This window comes from Saimiri boliviensis, chromosome 13, assembly GCF_048565385.1.
Source record: "Saimiri boliviensis isolate mSaiBol1 chromosome 13, mSaiBol1.pri, whole genome shotgun sequence".
Classification (NCBI taxonomy): Eukaryota; Metazoa; Chordata; class Mammalia; order Primates; family Cebidae; genus Saimiri; species Saimiri boliviensis.
Genome location: NC_133461.1, coordinates 106,931,778 through 106,952,633, shown reverse-complemented (window position 1 = coordinate 106,952,633; position 20,856 = coordinate 106,931,778). Strand labels below are relative to the sequence as shown.

Genomic DNA, 20,856 nt, shown 5'->3' with positions numbered 1-20,856 from the left:
GGCTGCGTGTCTGCCCTCTGCTCTTCTTAGCTCACAGGAGGTCCAGATGTTACTGTCCACCTGTCTGGGTACAGAGCTATTGGAGGCCATTACCCTGCTGCTTCCTCTTTGGAAAGGGGCGACACTCGTGGTCCATGCCATTCTCTGTCTCTTTGGAAAACTTTGTCAGCACATGTAAGGTTTTCTTCAGCTGCAGAAAGCCACCTTCTTCAAAGTCTCACCCTCCGCAAGTGGCAATCACACAATGATTAATGGTGGCAAGGGGTGCCTAGGCTTCACCATGTGCTTCAATTGGGAGAAACAGGGGAGGCCTTCCTTGCTCTGCAGCTCTGTCTGCGGCCGCCTGACAATGTCGGGCTGCAATCCTGTTAGGCTTGTCCCTTTGCACATTAGGCTTCCCTCCAGTCCTTTGCACAGAGGTGGATCCCGACATCACTTCCTAATAAACATCCTGCACACTAAGCTTCATCTATATCCAGCTCCCTGGGAACCAAACCTGTGACAAAAGTGAAAGGTTTCTAGGGAAAATAGCAATTCCTTATCAGACAGGAATCAAATTCTGCTGAGCTAGAAAATAAGGTAAAGTCTGATGCCGTCTCATGATTGTTTCTGTTAGAACATTACCACTGCCAGCAAGAATTATGCATATTAACTCATGGGGACAAAAGTCCTATTGGAGTGGGAAGAGGCTGTTGTGAGTTGAGGAGAAATGCTAACAAATGGACTTTACCCTCAACTTGGATTCACAAGGAGAGGAGATGAAAACAGCTGGAAATTAAAGGTCTCCAAAGATGTTTGGGTTTTTCTGGTTTTTCAAAAATCCAAATTTTAGATTAGGAGACACTATATGTTTAAATGCTGAAAGGATGTAGCATACTGATGGACATAATTACAGATAAAGAGTCCATTTTATGAATAATACAATTTATGGTATGGCAGACCAAGGGACACAACACAAAATTGGAGTTAAAGAAATGAACAGGCATTCTTGATCATTCCTCAACTGTTACAGCAGAGATGCCTGAACAATGGATGTCCATTTAGAACGTTTTTGTTTTTTGAGACGGAGTCTCGCTCTGTTGCTTGGCTGGAATGCAGTGTGGCAATCCCGGCTCACTGCAACCTCCACCTCCCTGGTTCAAATGACTCTCCTGTCTCAGCCTCCTGAGTAGCTAGAACTAGAGGCACACGCCACCATGCCCAGCAATTTTTGTATTTTTAGTAGAGACGGGGGTTTCACTATGTTGACCCGGATGGTCTCCATCTCCTGACCTCATGATCCTCCTACCTCGGCCTCCCAAAGTTCTGGGATTACAGGCCTCAGCCACCATGCCCGGCCCATGTAGGGATGCTTTTAAACTTAACGGCTGAAAGTATCCACCTCCAAACTTATGCATTATATTTACAAAAGAATACAAACCATGTGATGAATTTTAAAGGGAAGACAATCCTGTGGGAATGCAACAGCCATGGTAACGTTTTGAACTTCTTTTTATTAAACATGTAAAAAGTAAGTGAGGTTCAAGACCTAACAGAATTGCCAGGAATTGTTTGGGAAATGACCAAGATGAGCTCAGTCACTGTGCAATCCTTACGATGCCCTCTGGTGGAGTTTGCTCCTGAAACCAGTGATTTTCAGCCAGAAGTAACTGTCTCTGTAGTCATAAGAATTCAATCCAAATGTAGCATTCAATTGTAAATGAGATGACAATAAGATTATGTGCTATATAGTTAAATTTTATTTCCTTCAGACAGAGTCTTTCTCTTTTCCCCAGCCTGGCAAGCAATGGGGCACTCTTGGCTCACTGCAATCTCTGCCTCCTGGGTTCAAGTTATTTTCCCACCTCACTCTCCTAAGTACCTAGGATTACAGGTGTGCACCGCCCTGTATAGCTAATTTTTATATTAGCAAAATTATTTCTGGAGTGGAAAGTTAGAGACCTTTGTTCTCCCATACCCAAAAACTTGTTCTCGAAATGATCTATCAGTAGAAATAACTGATACCTGTATTTGCTAACCAGTCTTTTTCTTTCTTTAAATTCAGAACTAGAGTGATATTAAGAAGGTTCTATCCATTTTCAATACAAGTGATGCGCTAGGCACTATTCTGAGTGCTACAGATACACATTCAGACCCACAATAGTTCTGCCTTGTCTCCTGCATTCTAATAATGAACCAAAAGAAAAGTATAGATTTGTTATTTTTTTTTTTTTTTTGAGATGGAGTTTAATTCTGCCACCCAGGCTGGAGTGCAGAGGCAGGATCTCTGCTCACTACAACCTCTGCCTCCTGAGTTCAAGCAATTCTCCTGTCTCAGCCTCCCAAGCAGCTGGGATTACAAGCATGTGCCACCATACTGGGAAAATTTTTGTATTTTTTGTAAAGACAACTTTCACCCTATAGGCCAGGCTGGTCTTGAACTCCTGGCTTCAAGTGATCCATCCACCTTAGCCTTCCGAACTGCTGGGATTACAGACCTGAGCCACAGCACCCCAGCCAAGAGAATAGTTTTAAATAGAAAGTATGAAACCAAAAGAAGTGTGTGCCCATCAGTTTTATACTGTATTAGGCCAGGTGCAGAAGATCGACTTGTAGCATTGTAAGGGAATGAGGTCAGTTCACATCTAATTGTTTGGACAAGTCACACCAGAAAGCAAAAGTTAGAGGAGTTGAATCTTTTGAGGCAGGTTGCACAGGCAAGCAGCAAGTTACTCTTTCTCCAAAGTTCTCAACTGTTGTTTCTCCTACTGTGCAAAAATGCATCTTCTACTCGATTCCAATTTACATAGGAAAATGCTTAAAAAACCTAATAAGGGCTGCGTTCCAGGGACACACCCAGACCACACACACACAAAAGCTTGATTCTGGAAGCACATGCTGTTTAGTGGAATTGGATTTTCAAGACAACAGAAATACAACTCTGACACAATATTGGATTGGAATTTTTTTCATTTAAAAAGATGTCCTTGAGTTCTCTTGTCAGTAGCTGAAACCTGGGAACAACTCAAAAGTCTATCGACAGGAAATTGATAAATTATATGCATATTATAGAGTAATATTTACCAATAAGGGGAAATAATCAACATCATGGATCAATATAATCTTTCCAACCCTGAGGGGGGAAAGCTAAGCTAAAAAGTGTCCCATAATATAAATAAATTTATACAAAATTCTAGAACAGACAAACCTAATATAAGCTAAAAAAAAGCAGTTCAGAAAAACCAGGTGTGATGGCTCACACTTCTTATGCCAGCACTTTGTGAGGTGGGTGGATCACATGAGCTTAGGAGTTCAAGACCAGCCTGGGCAACATGATGAAACTACTCTGCCTTTACCAAAAATACAAAAATTAGCCCAGTGTGGTGTGGTGCACAGGAATAGAAAACCAAATACTACATATTCTCATTTACAAATGTGAGCTAAACATTGGGTTGTACATTGTTTAGTTCTCACTTCTATGGAAACAATAGACACTGGAGATTCTTAGAGGGAGTGGGGAGGGTTGGGTGCAGGGCCTGAAAAACTACCTATTGGGTGTGACGTTCACTATGTGGGTGATGAGATCATTCATACTCTAAGCCTCAGCATCACACAATACATCCATGAAACAAACCTGCACGTGCATCTTCTGTGTCTAAAATAAAAATTAAAAATTTTAAAAATGAACAAAGAGCTATGAGCAGGCATTTCTCAAAAGAGGAGATGCAAATGAACAACATATATATAAAAATTTCTCACCATCTCTAGTCATCACGGGAATGCAAATGAAAACCTCTCCGTGAACTGTCCCCTGACACCTGTTAGAATAGCTGCTATAGAAAAGATGGATGATATCAAGTGCTGGTAAGGATGTGGAGAAAAGGGAACCTTTGTATACTGGCGGTGGGGATGTCAATTAGTATGGCCACCTTGGAAAATAGCATGGAGTTTTCTCGAAAATTAATAATAAACATACCACTTTGTTCTAGTAATCCCACTTATATATATGAAGTATTTAAAATCAGTATGTGAAAGAGATTATCTGCACTCCTATGTTCCTGTGAGCACTGTTCATGATAGTCAAGATATATGGAGAAAATATACAGGTGATCATCCATTCATGGATGGACGAATGCATGTTTTACATGTATATTATAGATATTATATATACATTTATTAACATTTATATATATTACATATATCTGCACAATGGAATATCATTCAGTATTATATAAATATAATGATACAACCCTGTCATTTGTGACAATATTGATGGATCTCAAGGGCATGAAGGCACGTGAAAGAAGCCAAACACAGAATAACAAATATTGTATGATTTCACTTGTATTTGAAATAGAAAACAAACTCAGAAGCAGAGAGTAGACTGGAGGTTGCCAGGAGCTGCTGTGCAGGTAAATAAGTAGGTGTGATTATAGTACAAAGGTTTAGATATACCACATAAATAAGTTAAGGAGGTCGAATTTAAAGCATAGTGCTTATAGCTCTGAATACTGTGTTGCATGGTTATAATAAGAGGGTGAATTTTATGTTATTTGTTCTTACCTATAAAAATAATCATTATAATGGGAGGGAGAACTTTGGGAGGTGAAGAATATGGTTTTTTTTTTAATTTTTGAAAGAAAAAATTAATTTAAAAAAAAGAATGAAGGAGAGGAAGAAAGAGGAAGAGGAAAAGGGAGAGAGAACAGAAGTGTTGCTTTATTGCCCAGCTAGAATGCAGTTTAGAAATGGGTATTGAAAACCTCTTTTATACCAATAATTGTGCTTAATAATGGAGACAAGAAAAAATGAGGGAAGAAAATAACAAACAAGCAGCCAACCAATATTTCATTTAAACCTGTAAGTAGGTGTGATGTAGTACTGATAAGAGTGTATATTTTGTGTATTTAAAGTGGAGAGTTGTATAAATGTTAATTGAGTTTACTTGTTTCGGATCTGAGTTCAAGTCCTGGATATCCTTGTTAATTTTCTGTCTCGTCGATCTGTCTAATATTGATGTCGAAGTGTCCCACTATTATTGTGTGGGAGTCTAATCTCTTTATAAGTCTTATGGATCTGGGTGCTCCTGTATTGGGTGCGTATATATTTAGGATCGTTAGCTCTTCTTGTTGCATTGATCCTTTTACCGTTATGTAATGTCCTTCTTTGCATCTTTTCATCTTTGTTGCTTTAAAGTCTATTTTATCAGAGGTGAGAATTGCAACTCCTGCTTTTTATTTGTTTCTTTATTTTTGCTCTCCATTTGGGTGGTAAATCTTTCTCCATCCCTTTGTTTCAAGTCTTTCTGTACCTCTGCATGTGAGATGGGTCTGGATGCAGCAGACCGATGGGTTTTGGCTGTGTCTTTTGATTGGGGCATTTAGTCGATTTAAGGTTACGATTAGTAATAATATATGTGAGTTTAATACTGCCATTTGATGTTAGCTGGCTGTTTTGCCCATTAGTTGATGTCAATTCTTCATTATGTTGATGCTCTTTACTTTTTGGTATTTTTTAGAAAGGCTGATACTGGTTGTTCCTTTCTATGTGTAGTGCTTCTTTCAGAAGCTCTTGTAAAGCAGGCCTGGTGATGATGAAATCTCTGAGTATCTGCTTGTTCACAAAAGATTTTATTTTTTCTTCACTTATGAAGCTTCGTTCGGCAAGATATGAAATTCCGGGTTGAAAGTTCTTTTCTTTAAGGATGTTGAATATTGGCCCCCACTCTCTTCTGGCTTGTAGGGTTTCTGCTCACAGATCAGCTTTGAGTCCAATAGGCTTCCCTTTGTGGGTAACCTGACCTTTCTCTGTGGCTGCCCTTAGTATTTTCTCCTTCATTTCAACCCTGGTGAATCTGACGATTATGAGCCTTGAGGTTGGTCTTCTTGAGGAATATCTTTGTGGTGTTCTCTGTATGATCTGGAGTTGAATATTGTCCTGCCTTGCTAGGTTGGGAAAGTTTTCCTGAATAATGTCCTGAAGCGTATTTTCCAGCTTGAATTCATTCTCTTTGTCACATTCAGGTACACCTATCAAATGTAAATTAGGTCTTTTCACATAGTCCCATATTTCTGGAGAGACTTTGCTCATTCCTTTTTATCCTTTTTTCTCTAATCTTGTCTTCTTGTTTTATTTCATTAAATTGGTCTTTGAACTTTGATATCCTTATGTTTATAATTCTGATGGTATGTTTATATGTTTATAATTTTGATGGTAGTGATGCTTTCACAATGTATCCTTATCCTCAAACTCACTGAGATATATACATTAAATCGGTATAGCTTTTTAAATGTAATCATATCTCAACAAAGTGTTTTTTAAGGAGGACTTGATTAAACAATTTATAAAGGAAGGGTAGATGTTCCTTTGCCGTTCCCTCATGGCTTTTTTCTCCCTGCTGTCTAGAATTCAGAAATAACAGGTGGGAATTTAGCAGCCAGATTAGGGCCGTTTCTGAAGTATAGCACAGCAGAGAGCCGGAAGGGACCTGCATCCTTAGTGACATTGGAAAGTATCCGTACTAGCCCTGAATGATAGAACAACAGATTAACTTTAAGTGGAAAAAAAAAATCAACTTCTGCCTTGTTTAAGCAACTTTGTTCAGGCATTAATTTTATAAACATATGGAGAATATATGCTCCTTTTGAACAGGAACAATGTTTATGTCAAATGGCCATTGAAGAGCTTTTTTCTTCCAGTAAAAGCTCTTCACTGTAGCAGCAGGTCCGTGCTCATTCACAGCACAGTGTGGTCCGTGAATGTGCATGCCTGTGACAGTGGGAGAATACTTTGTGTGGATGCACATTGGTGGGGGTTCATATGCAGAAGCTCACACATGGTTAGATGTGGTCTTCTGGCAAAATATCTATGGTGGTGAGTGTTGTGAGCAGTCCAAGTTGGGGATCTCAGCTTGTATAGCCAAAAGGTACAGCCAGGCAGAAACCCTGGGAGATGCTGACAGACAAGGGCGGTGCCCATAGTACACTTGCCTGATTGAATGGACAAGACAGTTCTGAAATCAAATGCATATGGTGTGTAAAAAATGGCAATAGGGAAAATTCTGAAATCAAGTGTCCAGCTGTGAAAGCTGCATCTTTTAAGCACAATCTCAGCCCTGTAATGAGACTTATTATTCTTTGGTGGTGTTTCAGAGGAAATTATTTTGGAGAATGACCCCTTCCTTTTGTGTATTTGCTTATGACATTTCATGCTCAATCTGGGGCTAGAAACTCCTTTTAAATTTTTCTTTTTGAGACAGAGTTTTGCTCTTGTTACCCACGCTAGAGTGCAGTGGCAAAATCTAGGCTCACTGCCACCCCTGCCTCCTGAGCTCGAGTGAATCACCGGCCTCAGCCTCCCGAGACACTGGGATTACAGGTGCTTGCCACTATGCACAGCTAACTTTAAATATATATAAATTTAGTAGAGAGAAAGTTTCACCATGTCGGCCAGGTTGGTCTCGACCTCCTGACCTCAGATGATCCACCCGACTTGGCCTCCCAAAGTACAGGAATTACAGGCACGAGCCACTGTCTCCAGTCTTCCATTTAAATATTAACAAAATTCAACCAAATAGCACAAAATCAACAGGTGCTTCAATTTGAATCATCACAGATCAATTTCTCGTTAGGTACAGTGATCAAAGTTTACCTACCCAAGAGTAAACATGTCCACGGTAGAACTCATGGCTCCATAGAAACACAGACTCTTGGGTACAACCCTGCTCAAGCATCCAAATGTGCATATTAACAGTGTCTCTGTGTGACACGTGCAAACTTCAGTGCAATGAGCACAACCTGCAGACACGTTGTCCTTTGGGCTCACCTGGGAATCAGTTAGGAGCATGAAAGGACACTGATGCCCAGGTCCCGGCTCCAGAGATTACAACCTCCAGCGTCTTGTGTGAAGCCACGGCATCTGGATTTCTCATGGCTCTGGAGATCTTTCTCCTGAAAACTGTGGCTCCTTCCTCCCCATTCAGTCTTGGCAGCATTCATTTCTTTTTCCGGGACTCAGTCCATCAGGAATGAGATGCCTCCTGATTGAGCACACCTGACACACGACAAGACAAGTGAAAGAAACTGTGCCAAAGGTCGCACTCTTCCCATTCCACCATCCTTCCTAAAACTGATCCTAATTTCATGAGCCCTGAGCCAGGGACTGTTTCTTTACACCTCAAAATCTTATTGCATGGCTTAAATTCTACCAGTTTCTTACTGTCTGAAAAATCTTAAGAAAATCCCCAGAGCCAGGATCTTCATTCCTGATAAGTCAAAGGGCCTGGAGACACACCACAATTCTGTGCCTCTGATATTATGTGACAGGTCTACATTCAGCAGCATGAAATTTTACAGTAAATGTGGTAATTGCGGGTCCACACCACAAAGAGTAACTAGAAATTGAAGCAACATCTCAGATCCTGAACAACTGATTGTTTATTGCTTCTTCAGACAGGGCCTCACTACGGTCACCCAGAACTTTCCAGTGTGTCATATTGGTTGTTTGCTTTTGTCAAGTTTTGGAAGTTTTTATTTTCTCTCTATTGAATGTTAATTCATTATCAGATATGCAGTGAAATATTATCTCCCATGCTCTGAGTTATGTTGTCTGAACTTTCATTAGTTCTGTAATACATCGAAAGTTTTCATTTTGATACCGATGGATTGGTCAAGTTTTTATTATTTTGCGTTTTTTAAAGTTGCCATCATATGTCAGAAACACTGAAATATAAACTTTAAGGAACATTTCTCTTTACTTGCAGTCATAACTTCAGTGGATGTCATCAGTTAGTCTTGGTAATTGCATGTTTTCTGGAAGGTGTTTCCTGGTCTGCTTTGTGCATTGAAAATTTCATCAATCTTCACTGCATGTTTCGACATATTAAGGCAGTAGACCCACTCGACACTTGATTATTTCAGTATCTAGCTTCCACAAGACCATTGCAAAGACTTGTCTTGTTCCCACTGCCAGGTCATTGCACCCTGATAGAGAATCAATTAGCCTTACAAACGAAGGTTATCGAAGGAATGTCTATTTGATTACATCTTGCTTTCTTAAGGCAAAGAATATGCTGTGTTCATTATGGTAATTTGTTGAGTATACTCAAATCAGAAACCGTACTTCTAACATCTTGTCCTTCAGTCACTGAAAAGATGACCATATCTCCCAGATGCATATGCTTACAAAAATTCTGAACACACAAACACACATACAGACACATGTCCAGGCTGACACACACACACACTGGCAAAAAAAAAAAAAAAAAAAAAAATACACTGTTCAATAGGTACAGAAATTTTCCCTGAAATTGTTTTCCATGAAATAAAACAAATGTGTAGCCACCATCCCTTCCTGGTTCCACACTTACTATATTTGCCCATCATCCTGATAAGTAAATCTGCTTCAGGTGCTCTATAATTCATTACCTGGGCTGTGTCCATTTAATTGCCTGAGGAATGCCAGAGGACAGGCCCTGAGGCCCATAGCTTGATTGTGTGCTGTTCATTGATTGGTGGACCCAGTACGTGATAGGTGGGTTTGGTGATCCCACCAGGCAGGAGATAAGTATATAAGGGCTGGCACGGCAAGATAGCCCATCATTTGAAGGCTCCCTCAGAAGAGAAAGCATCTTGCTGCAGCAGGCGGGTCCCAGCAGAAACCAGGTGATCCTTGCTCCTGTCTGTTGGACTCCATCCGTCTCACTATATAATTAAGGTAAGGAATATGCCTTAATTACTTGTTGATTACTGTACTGCGGTTTCAACTTCTTGTCCTTCAGTCGCTGAAGGATAATTGAATTTCTTAAATGCACATGCTTTGAAAAGGAATTTTCAAAACACACACACATACAGACACATACACACACACACACACATACATCCCAGACACAAACACACAAAGAACCTTATGCACAGACGCACACACACAATACACACATACAATACACACACACACACACACGCGCGCGCGGTTTCATATGTACCGAATTCTTCTGTGGCATTTATTTTCCACAAAATAAGGTCAATGAGGCCGCTATCTTAACCTGATTCCACTCTTATTGTGTTTGCCCATCATCCTGACAAGTAAATCGGCTTCAGGTGTTCTATAATTCAGACTGTGGGTTGTGTGCGCTGAATTCCCTGGGGAATACAAGAGGAAATTCCCTGAGGCCCATAGCTTAATTGATGCTGCTATTTGATTGGTGGATCGGGTGCCTGATGGGCGGGTGTGATGATCCCTCTGGGTGGGAGCTAGGTATATAAGGGCTGGTGCAGCCAGGTAGCCTGTCATTCGAAGGCTCTCTCGCAAGAGGAAGTGTCTTGTCCCAGCAGCAAAACCTGGTGATCCTTACTTCTGGACTTCTGGCACCATGGAGGCCGATTCACTCCACTTGGGAGGAGAGTCGCACTTCAATGACTTTCCAAAACTCACATCTTCTCTGCCAGATGCAGCTGTTGCCGAATTCAAGCCGAGGTCTCAACCTGAGAAGTCATCATTGCCATCTGAGCCCCATGTCGCCCTCTCTCATTATTTGGCTCCTGAGCCAGCAAGACAGCTGGCTCCCAGGGAGAAACTTCCTCTGAGGAGCAGGAGACCTGCTGCGGTGGGGGCTGGGCTCCAGAACATGGGAAATACTTGCTATGTGAATGCTTCCCTGCAGTGCCTGACATACACACCACCCCTTGCCAAGTACATGCTATCTGGGGAGCACTCTCAAACTTGCCATCGCCAGAAGGGCTGTATGCTGTGTACTATGCAAGCTCACATGACACAGGCCCTCAACCGTCCTGGCCACGTCATCCAGCCTTCACAGGCATTGTCTGCTGGCTTCCACAGACGCAGGCAGGAAGATGCCCATGAATTTCTCATGTTCACTCTAAATGCCATGAAAAAGACGAGCCTTCCCAGCCGCAAACAGCTAGATCATCAGGCTGAGGACAGCACCCTCATCCACCAAATATTTGGAGGCTACTGGAGATCTCAAATCCAGTGTCTCCACTGCCATGGCACTTCAGACACCTTTGACCCTTACCTGGACATCGCCCTGGATATCGAGGCAGCCCAGAGTGTAGAGCAAGCTTTGCAACATCTGGTGAAGCCTGAAGAACTCAATGGAGAGAATGCCTATCATTGTGGTATTTGTCTCCAGAAGGTGCCGGCCTCCAAGTCATTAACTTTACACACCTCCCCCAAGGTCCTCATTCTTGTCTTGAAGAGATTCTCCCAGGTCACAGGCCACAAACTGGCCAAGAATGTGCCATATCCTGAGTGCCTTGACATGCAGCCATACATGTCTCAGCAGAACTCAGGACCTCTTCTCTATGTTCTTTATGCTGTGCTGGTCCACGCTGGGTGGACTTGCCACAATGGACATTACTTCTCTTATGTCAAAGCAGGAGCTGGGGATGCCCAGTGGTATAAAATGGATGATGCCAAGGTCACTGCCTGTGGCATGACTTCTGCCCTGAATCAACAGGCGTACGTTCTCTTTTACATCCAGAAGACTGAATTGGAAAGAGACGGTGAGACGGTGTCAACAGGCAGGGAACCAAGAGCCCTTGGTGCTGAAGACACGCACAGGGGAGCAGCTCAAGGAGAGCTCAAGAGGGACCCCTGCCTCCAGGTCCCTGACTTGAAAGAGCGCGCGGAGGATAGAGCCCCTGACGAAAGCACCTTAGACAGCTGGAAATTCCTCCAAGAACAAAACAAAACCAAGCCAGAGTTCAACATCAGAAAAGTCGAATGGACACTGCCTCCCGATGCACTTGTGATTCATCAATCGAAATGCAAGAGTGGGATGAAAAACCATCATCCTGAGCAGCGAAGCTCCCTGCTGAACAACTCCTCCGGGAACCTGACAGATCACGAGTCCATCAACACTGGCACGCTCGCTTGTGTGAAAGGGAGGGCCGGGAGATCCAAAGGGAAGAACAAGCACAGCTGGAGGGCTCTGCTTGTGTGCCAGTGATCTCAGGGCAGGTGCCGACCCACACGCAGGCCCACGTGCACATGGGCGCGTGCACACACGCACACACACACACACAAGCATATACAGTCAGTCCTACATCAAGGGACAAGGAGCCCAGGTTTCTGTTTATGCAAGAGAGGAAACTGGAGAGTGATGCCTGCATTTCAAGATGAGCCCACGTACGGGAAATATCGAGTGTTGGAGTCAGGACACTTCTGAACCTGTGGTGGGACTGTCTGTTTACGTTCATAGTAGATGACAGTAGTGTGAATTTCTGAATATTTCACATTGAGGTTTGCATGTGAGGAAAATGGTATTTACTATTTTGCCTTGGGGTGTGTTTCATGAGTCAAGTGTTGGTAGGCACGAGAAGCTGACATTTTGCTAAGGTGAAACATCTGTGGAGCATTCTCCCAACGCTGAATAGCAGAAACAGGAACGCGTTTGGAAGAAGGATGTTCTTCCTTTTTACCCCGACCTGGTGTTTTTACATTGCTTTTTTAATGGACCTCAGGCAACCTAGAACTGGTGGCCTTGGCAGAACCCACATAATGCTGGGAACAGACAGACAGAGGGTGCCTATTGATGCTGTCAATTTCACATGAATTGAAATGGGAACTTCTCCCACTGCTATGTCAGGAGTGTGTGTGTATTAAACTAAAATGAACTGAGAAATCCCCCAAATAAATAGCATTTGCTATGTAAAACATGGCATCAGGAAAGACCCTGGGTTAAGCGTCCAGCTGTGAAAGCTGCATCTTTGAAGCTCCATCTCTGTGTTGCAAGGAGACTTGTTGATCTGTGCCAGTGCTTCAGTCCAAACTATTTTGGAGAATGGCCCTTTTGTCCTGTGTTTCTGCAGATTACATTTCATGGCAAATCTGGGGTTCATAGAAATTCATCCAAATGACACAAAACCAACAAGTGCTTCGACTGGGAATCATCACAGATCAACGTCTCGTTAGGCGCAATGATCAAAGTCAATCTACCCAAGAGGAAAGCTATCCAGGGCAGAACTCAGGGCTCCATAGAGACACAGACCCTTGGATACAACCCTGCTCAAGCATCCAAATGTGCATCTTAACAGTGTCTCTGTGTGACATGTGCAAACTTCAGTGCAAAAGCCCTTGGGTTTTCCCGAGAATCAGGAGCATTCAAGGACATCGATCCCCAGGTGCCGGCTCCAGAGATAAGAACTTCCAGCGTCTTGTGTGAAGCCACAGCCTCTGGATATCTCAGGGTTCTGGAGATGATTCTCCTGAAAAAGGGGGCTCTTTCCTCCCTGTCGAGCATGCGTCTCAGCCATGCTCACTTCTTCCAACAGGACTCTGTCTGTCAGGCACGGGACGTCTCCTGATTGAGCACACCTGGAAAAGGCAAGTGAAAGAAACTGTGCCAAAGGTCGCACTCTTCTCATTCCACCATCCTCCCTACAATCATCCTCATGTCACGTGCCTGGAGCCAGGTCCTGTTTCTTTTCACCTCCAGGCCTTGTCGCATGGCCTCAATTCTGCCCTGTTTCCTACCGGTCTGAAAAATGTGGAGAAAATCCACAGAGCCCGGATCTTCATTCCTGGTCAGACAAAGGGCCTGAAGACACACCCCAATTCTATCCCTCTGACATGGAGGGCCATGTCTAATTTCATCCGCATGAAATTTTGCATTAAATGTAGGAACGGCAGGTAGACCCCACAATAAGTCACTGGAAATTCAGGCAAGATCTCAGATCCTGAACAATTGATGAGAGAATGCATGAGAAAATTGGGTTGTTTTGCCTGTTTTGCACAAAGAACCTTATGCACAAACGCACACACACAATACACACACACAATACACACATACAATACACACACACACACACACACACACACACACACACAAACACGCGGTTTCATATGTACTTAATTCTTCTGTGGCATTTATTTTCCATAATATAAGGTCAATGAGTGGCCGCTGTCTTAACCTGATTCCACTCTTACTGTGTTTGCCCATCATCCTGACAAGTAAATCGGCTTCAGGTGTTCTATAATTCAGACTGTGGGCTGTGTGCGCTGAATTCCCTGGGGAATACAAGAGGAAATTCCCTGAGGCCCATAGCTTAATTGATGCTGCTATTTGATTGGTGGATCGGGTGCCTGATGGGCGGGTGTGATGATCCCTCTGGGTGGGAGCTAGGTATATAAGGGCTGGTGCAGCCAGGTAGCCTGTCATTCGAAGGCTCTCTCGCAAGAGGAAGTGTCTTGTCCCAGCAGCAAAACCTGGTGATCCTTACTTCTGGACTTCTGGCACCATGGAGGCCGGTTCACTCCACTTGGGAGGAGAGTCGCACTTCAATGACTTTCCAAAACTCACATCTTCTCTGCCACATGCAACTGTTGCCGAATTCAAGCCGAGGTCTCAACCTGAGAAGTCATCATTGCCATCTGAGCCCCATGTCGCCCTCTCTCATTATTTGGCTCCTGAGCCAGCAAGACAGCTGGCTCCTAGGGAGAAACTTCCTCTGAGGAGCAGGAGACCTGCTGCGGTGGGGGCTGGGCTCCAGAACATGGGAAATACTTGCTATGTGAATGCTTCCCTGCAGTGCCTGACATACACACCACCCCTTGCCAAGTACATGCTATCTGGGGAGCACTCTCAAACTTGCCATCGCCAGAAGGGCTGTATGCTGTGTACTATGCAAGCTCACATGACACAGGCCCTCAACCGTCCTGGCCACGTCATCCAGCCTTCACAGGCATTGTCTGCTGGCTTCCACAGACGCAGGCAGGAAGATGCCCATGAATTTCTCATGTTCACTCTAAATGCCATGAAAAAGACGAGCCTTCCTTGCCGCGAGCAGCTAGATCATCACGCTGAGGACAGCACCCTCATCCACCAAATATTTGGAGGCTACTGGAGATCTCAAATCCAGTGTCTCCACTGCCATGGCACTTCAGACACCTTTGACCCTTACCTGGACATCGCCCTGGATATCGAGGCAGCCCAGAGTGTAGAGCAAGCTTTGCAACATCTGGTGAAGCCTGAAGAACTCAATGGAGAGAATGCCTATCATTGTGGTATTTGTCTCCAGAAGGTGCCGGCCTCCAAGTCGTTAACTTTACACACTTCCCCGAAGGTCCTCATTCTTGTCTTGAAGAGATTCTCCCAGGTCACAGGCCACAAACTGGCCAAGAATGTGCCATATCCTGAGTGCCTTGACATGCAGCCATACATGTCTCAGCAGAACTCAGGACCTCTTCTCTATGTTCTTTACGCTGTGCTGGTCCACGCTGGGTGGACTTGCCACAATGGACATTACTTCTCTTATGTCAAAGCAGGAGCTGGGGATGCCCAGTGGTATCAAATGGATGATGCCGAGGTCACTGCCTGTGGCGTGACGTCTGCCCTGAATCAACAGGCGTACGTTCTCTTTTACATCCAGAAGACTGGATTGGAAAGAGACGGTGAGACGGTGTCAACAGGCAGGGAACCAAGAGCCCTTGGTGCTGAAGACACGCACAGGGGAGCAGCTCAAGGAGAGCTCAAGAGGGACCCTTGCCTCCAGGTCCCTGACTTGAAAGAGCGCTCGGAGGAAACAGCCCCTGACGAAAGCACCTTAGACAGCTGGAAATTCCTCCAAGAACAAAACAAAACCAAGCCAGAGTTCAACATCAGAAAAGTCGAATGGACACTGCCTCCCGATGCACTTGTGATTCATCAATCGAAATGCAAGAGTGGGATGAAAAACCATCATCCTGAGCAGCGAAGCTCCCTGCTGAACAACTCCTCCGGGAACCTGACAGATCACGAGTCCATCAACACTGGCACGCTCGCTTGTGTGAAAGGGAGGGCCGGGAGATCCAAAGGGAAGAACAAGCACAACAAGAGGGCTCTGCTTGTGTGCCAGTGATCTCAGGGCAGGTGCCGACCCACACGCAGGCCCACGTGCACATGGGCGCGTGCACACACACACACACACAAGCATATACAGTCAGTCCTACATCAAGGGACAAGGAGCCCAGGTTTCTGTTTATGCAAGAGAGGAAACTGGAGAGTGATGCCTGCATTTCAAGATGAGCCCACGTACGGGAAATATCGAGTGTTGGAGTCAGGACACTTCTGAACCTGTGGTGGGACTGTCTGTTTACGTTCATAGTAGATGACAGTAGTGTGAATTTCTGAATATTTCACATTGAGGTTTGCATGTGAGGAAAATGGTATTTACTATTTTGCCTTGGGGTGTGTTTCATGAGTCAATTGTTGCTAGGCACGAGAAGCTGACATTTTGCTAAGGTGAAACATCTGTGGAGCATTCTCCCAACGCTGAATAGCAGAAACAGGAACGCATTTGGAAGAAGGATGTTCTTCCTTTTTACCCCGACCTGGTGTTTTTACATTGCTTTTTTAATGGAGCTCAGGCAACCTAGAACTGGTGGCACCGAAGCTCCCTGCTGAACAACTCCTCTGGGAACCTGACAGATCACGAGTCCATCAACACTGGCACGCTCGCTTGTGTGAAAGGGAGGGCCGGGAGATCCAAAGGGAAGAACAAGCACAGCAGGAGGACTCTGCTTGTGTGCCAGTGATCTCAGGGCAGGTGCCGACCCACACGCAGGCCCACGTGCACATGAGACAGGGTTCACCATGTTGGCCAGGCTGGTTGAACTCCTGACCTCAGGAGATCCACCTGCCTCGGCCTCCCAAAATGCTGGGATTATAGGCATGAAAAACCGCAACCGGCCCAAATTTCTTTTTCTATCCAAGGTGGGCCTGGCTTGGGTCCTCCTCTCAGGCCCCATAGGTCCCTTGAAAGACCCTTGACAGCAGCTTCCCTTCCTGCCTGGAATCCCATGTAGCCAGCTTTGGCTGTGTTGTTGACACTGGGTTCATGCTCATGACCATTAGAACCCTGGGTGTTTCCCGTTAAGGGTTTCTCTGTAACACGGGCTCTGGGAAGGAACACCGTATCTGAGCTCTCCCAGCACTTAGCGGCCCCCATACCACCGTCCCCTCCCTAGAATCCCTATTGAGCTCTGAATTCACAACCTGTCTCATTTTTGATCTTTGATTTCTGCCTCAAAGGCTCGTGCACTGACAGCACTTTCTTTCCACCCTCAGGTCAAGTGCAAAGACTGCGGGGCGTTTGGCTACACGGCCAGAAGTACGAGGTGCCCCATGAAGCGCTGGAATGGAGCCTTGCTCCCCCAGACCTCTGGCAAAGAGGAAGGGAAGGAAAACCTGAAGCCGTGGAAGCCCCGGGTTGAGTGGAACCCGGGGCTCTGGAGCAAGGAGAAGGCAGAGAATGAAGAGAGACCAAGGTGAGCAGTGGGAGGGGTTTTCACAGCTCTTTGGGTAGTGCCACCTAAGAGCTGGGTGTTCTCCCAGGTGCCACACTCAGGAGCTCCCTTCACCCTGGGAGACAGATTCAGGGGTGGGGGGCAGGGGTGTTTCATGGAGGTTGCCCAGGACAGGGGGAAAGCAATGGAATGTAGAGGAACGTCCTTAGCTGGGAAGCCTAGAGGGCCGCCTGGAGGAAGGGAAGCCTGGCCCATGAGGGAAGGTGCCCAAACAGGAAACGGGACTGGGCTCAGATAGGGTTCTCCCCGTCCCCTGGGAAAACTAGGGGGCAGCACCTGAGCTTTTTCTGTTCTGCAGGCCGCAGGACCAGCCGAGGAAGGCTCTCCTCCAGATAATTTCCGGGAAACCTCAATCCAAGCGGCTGCCCGGTGGAAAAGAATCGGTGGAACCCTGTGACTATCTGACGGTTAGTGTCACCCTGGCCCCTGCTCTTTCTCTCCTACAGGTTACCCTGGGGGATTTCCGTTCAGGCCTGCAGCTGTGGGAGGGGACTGCGGGCATTCTCAGCCTCAGGGTCTCAACGACCCTTTCAGGTTAATTGATTCCAGGTGAAGGCATCTGAAGATGCCATATTTCCTGGTGCTTTCTCTCTGTCGGACTATTGCAAGCCTGCCAACAACACTTTCCTAGCGGCAGGAGGACATTAGGTCACTCCAGTGAATCCCCAAGACACAGTCACTTCAGCGATGATATTCTGTAGATCACTACACCTAGTTCCAAGGCACATTTTTCAAGTGTCTTATCCTGGCCAGCACTCACTTGAGGATCAGTCCCTGCTTCCAATGACTGCCTGTCGAGACTGTCTGGAGAATGTCTGGGTGCAAGCACCTTGTGTTTGGCTGTGCTGGATTTTTTGTCGGCTGGATGCGGAGGAACATCTAACGTGTGTGGTTTCCTTTCTTTCAGGGGGCAAGCAGGCCAATGCCAGTCCACACCACCAAGAGGAGGCCAGTCGTGGACGCTGCTCTCACCGACGGCTCAGCTCCCAAAATTGCTGACAGGGGCTCCACCTGGGCTTCACTGTCTCCCCTCAGGAAAGCCAGTGTGAGCTCCTCCTCAAGTCGTGGACCCACGGAACCACAGACAGGTGCCGTGGCCCACATCCCTCAGGCTGCATCCCGGGGCCGTGGCCCGCAGCCTCTCCTCTTGGTGAAGCCCACAAACAGCCGCCCTGCGGGTGGCTGCCGTGAGGTTCCCCAGGATGCCTCCAGCACCCAGGGCCTGAACCCTGTCATCGACCCCCAGGCACAAGCCAAACGTCCTGCTGTGACCTCACAGCCCTGCCCAGCAGCCGCCACACACAGCTTGGGCCTAGACTCCAATCTCAGCTTCAGGCCAGGAGCCAAGAGGCCTGCCCAGGCTCCGATTCAGGCTTGCCTGAGTGTCCCCAAGAAAGCCAGACTCGGTCCCATCCAGATCGCCGAAAACAGCATCCAGGTAGGGGAGCCGGGCGCCCTGGAGACTCTACAGCCTCCGCCAGCTCTAACCGAACTTAGACCAAATAGGTCACCCCAGATGAGCAGGAGGACACCCGCCCAGGTGCCCAGCCTCGACCTGCAGCCTCCTCACAGCAGACCCTGCCTGCCTACCGTCCGGGCCTGCACCGTGTCCCACCAGCCAGCGGCCGGCCAGGATGGATACCAGCCTCTCAGAATGCTCTTCAGGAGACTGGGAGACGGAGGGTGGAGCTCCACGTTCCTCACGGCTCCGTCACCCGACTCTGCGAAGAGGCCGGGAGCCTTCCCGACTCAGAGCCCTCATGTCCCAGAGAAGTCTGAGGGGCCCTGTGTTTGTGTCCCACGGAGTGTCCTCTGTGAGGACCTTCAGGTGTCCTCTTCCTCCGAGGAGGAGCTGGTCTGACCTGGAGCGAGACTGCAGGTGGCAGAGATCCCTGGCCTCCAGCTCCCGTGACTCGGAGGGGACTGTTGGACTGAGGAGCACAGAGCGGGGAGCAGACTTTGTGTGCTGACTCCGAAGCTCCCCAGCATCTGAGGCGCTCCTGTGCATGTCGGAGCCCAGCTCAGGCAGGGACCAGCTGCAGAGACTCTGCCTACTTGAATTCTGGTGAGGAAAACTGTATTTGGAATGGGTCTCCTGAAACCCACCCTGAAAAGCTTCTGTGCCAGGGATTCGTTGTGTAAGAGACTGGAAACAGACGAATTACTCTGTGTCTGCTCCCTACATGAGTAAATATGGGAAAAGTTAGGGAACCCTGACAGGTGCCCCTCTTCAGCCACGCCCTGCCCTGAGACTGGTGTTTTGGACCCTGGGATGGGTTCTGCGGAAAGCATTGTTGGGGTTTTCCTCAGCCTTGAACATTGTGCTAGGGAATGCCTTTGTAAATATGTGTGATTAATTTGTTTGGAAGTTAATAAAATTATTGGAAACGATGACAGACTCTCTTTTACTCTCATTTCGTGGTGTTTTTTTTTTTTAACAACTGGTAATCAATTTATTAAAATATTTGACTTAAGCATGTGTAATGGTGACTTCCAGCCCAACTCCTGGCTCAGTAGTGATGGAAGTCATCTGCTTCACAATCTCAGAAGGACTGTGCAAGCCAATGAGTAGCTTTTGGATTTTCATCTGGAAATGATCCCATGTCTTAGAACCTTCCCCACAAGGAGTTTTTCTTGTCATCATTCTAAAAGTCTTGGCAGACATTCGAACTGCTCCTTTCGCTTTGAGATTCTTTTCCTTTGCTCCTCTGATCCAGTCAGCACACACTTTCTCCATGGGTTTTCCGTTGCAGCTCATTAGAGTGATTCGAATTCAGGTGTTTTACTGGTATCCTTAAAAGCCATGGCTGCTGCGTGGTTTCCTGGCCGTCTTGTTCCTCGGCGAGAGGCAACAGCGGTGGGTCAGGAGCAGGAGCGTTTGGATCCCCGACCCCCAACAAGTACCCCCGCGTCTGCGTCAAATTTTCCGGGAGCTTTCCCAGTTCTTGACTTCGTTAGCAATCCAAACCTTTGACAAGACTGTTTCTCCGAGACGGAGTTGACCTAGAGGACGGCGGGCCTTGGCAGGACCTTTGACTTCCTACAATTCCACAGGAACCGGAAAATCTCCGCCCCACTCTACCGACACCCGCACCGAGTCCAATTCCGCCAAGTGAATCTCACACACGTTGCAGACCTGGTGAGTAACGCTTGCACCCGCAAGCCCGAAATTGGCTCATAGTGATGCTAAGTGTGCATTGATAGTTGTGATGGTCCCCATGAAGCCGCTTTCAGGTGTACACACGAGAACTAGGCACAGTTTCATTTGCCAAATAGACCCCAGCAAAGCCGCGCTGGGAACAACTCTGACCAGGATTCCACATTAGGAGGCCTCTCAACTGAGAGGGATTTTCTGAGAAAGACCAAGAGGCTGCTCCCTTTTCCTTGCTTCGGAGCGTTGTTATCTTCATTACCTAGATCACCTGGAAAGTATCAGTATCCAGAATCAATAAGATAAACTCTCTGCTCCCCTGACAGCAAAAGGAACCATGACCAAAATGACCAAAGAGCGTGGAAGGAAACGATGTAATCAGAAAACTCAGAGGACAGCTAGGGGTGGGCGGTGGGGGTGGA

The 20,856-nt window shown here is 46.3% G+C and overlaps 3 protein-coding genes across 3 annotated transcripts; all 3 read left to right on the top strand.

Annotated features, from left to right (window-relative positions):
• The first annotated feature begins 10,348 nt into the window (after nt 1-10,348).
• LOC141580977 (ubiquitin carboxyl-terminal hydrolase 17-like protein 6) lies at nt 10,349-11,947 on the top strand. Its single transcript, XM_074384292.1, has one exon. The coding sequence runs from the start codon at nt 10,349-10,351 to the stop codon at nt 11,945-11,947; it is 1,599 nt and encodes a 532-aa protein (XP_074240393.1).
• A 2,290-nt stretch (nt 11,948-14,237) lies between these two features.
• Nucleotides 14,238-15,836, top strand: LOC120360610 (ubiquitin carboxyl-terminal hydrolase 17-like protein 17). Its single transcript, XM_039461107.2, has one exon. The coding sequence runs from the start codon at nt 14,238-14,240 to the stop codon at nt 15,834-15,836; it is 1,599 nt and encodes a 532-aa protein (XP_039317041.2).
• Nucleotides 15,837-16,648: 812 nt separating this feature from the next.
• LOC141580915 (protein FAM90A5-like) lies at nt 16,649-19,475 on the top strand. Its single transcript, XM_074384250.1, has 4 exons — nt 16,649-16,690; nt 17,045-17,244; nt 17,582-17,690; nt 18,191-19,475. The coding sequence occupies exons 1-4, from the start codon at nt 16,649-16,651 to the stop codon at nt 19,142-19,144; spliced, it is 1,305 nt and encodes a 434-aa protein (XP_074240351.1). The 3' UTR covers nt 19,145-19,475.
• Nucleotides 19,476-20,856: the final 1,381 nt, after the last annotated feature.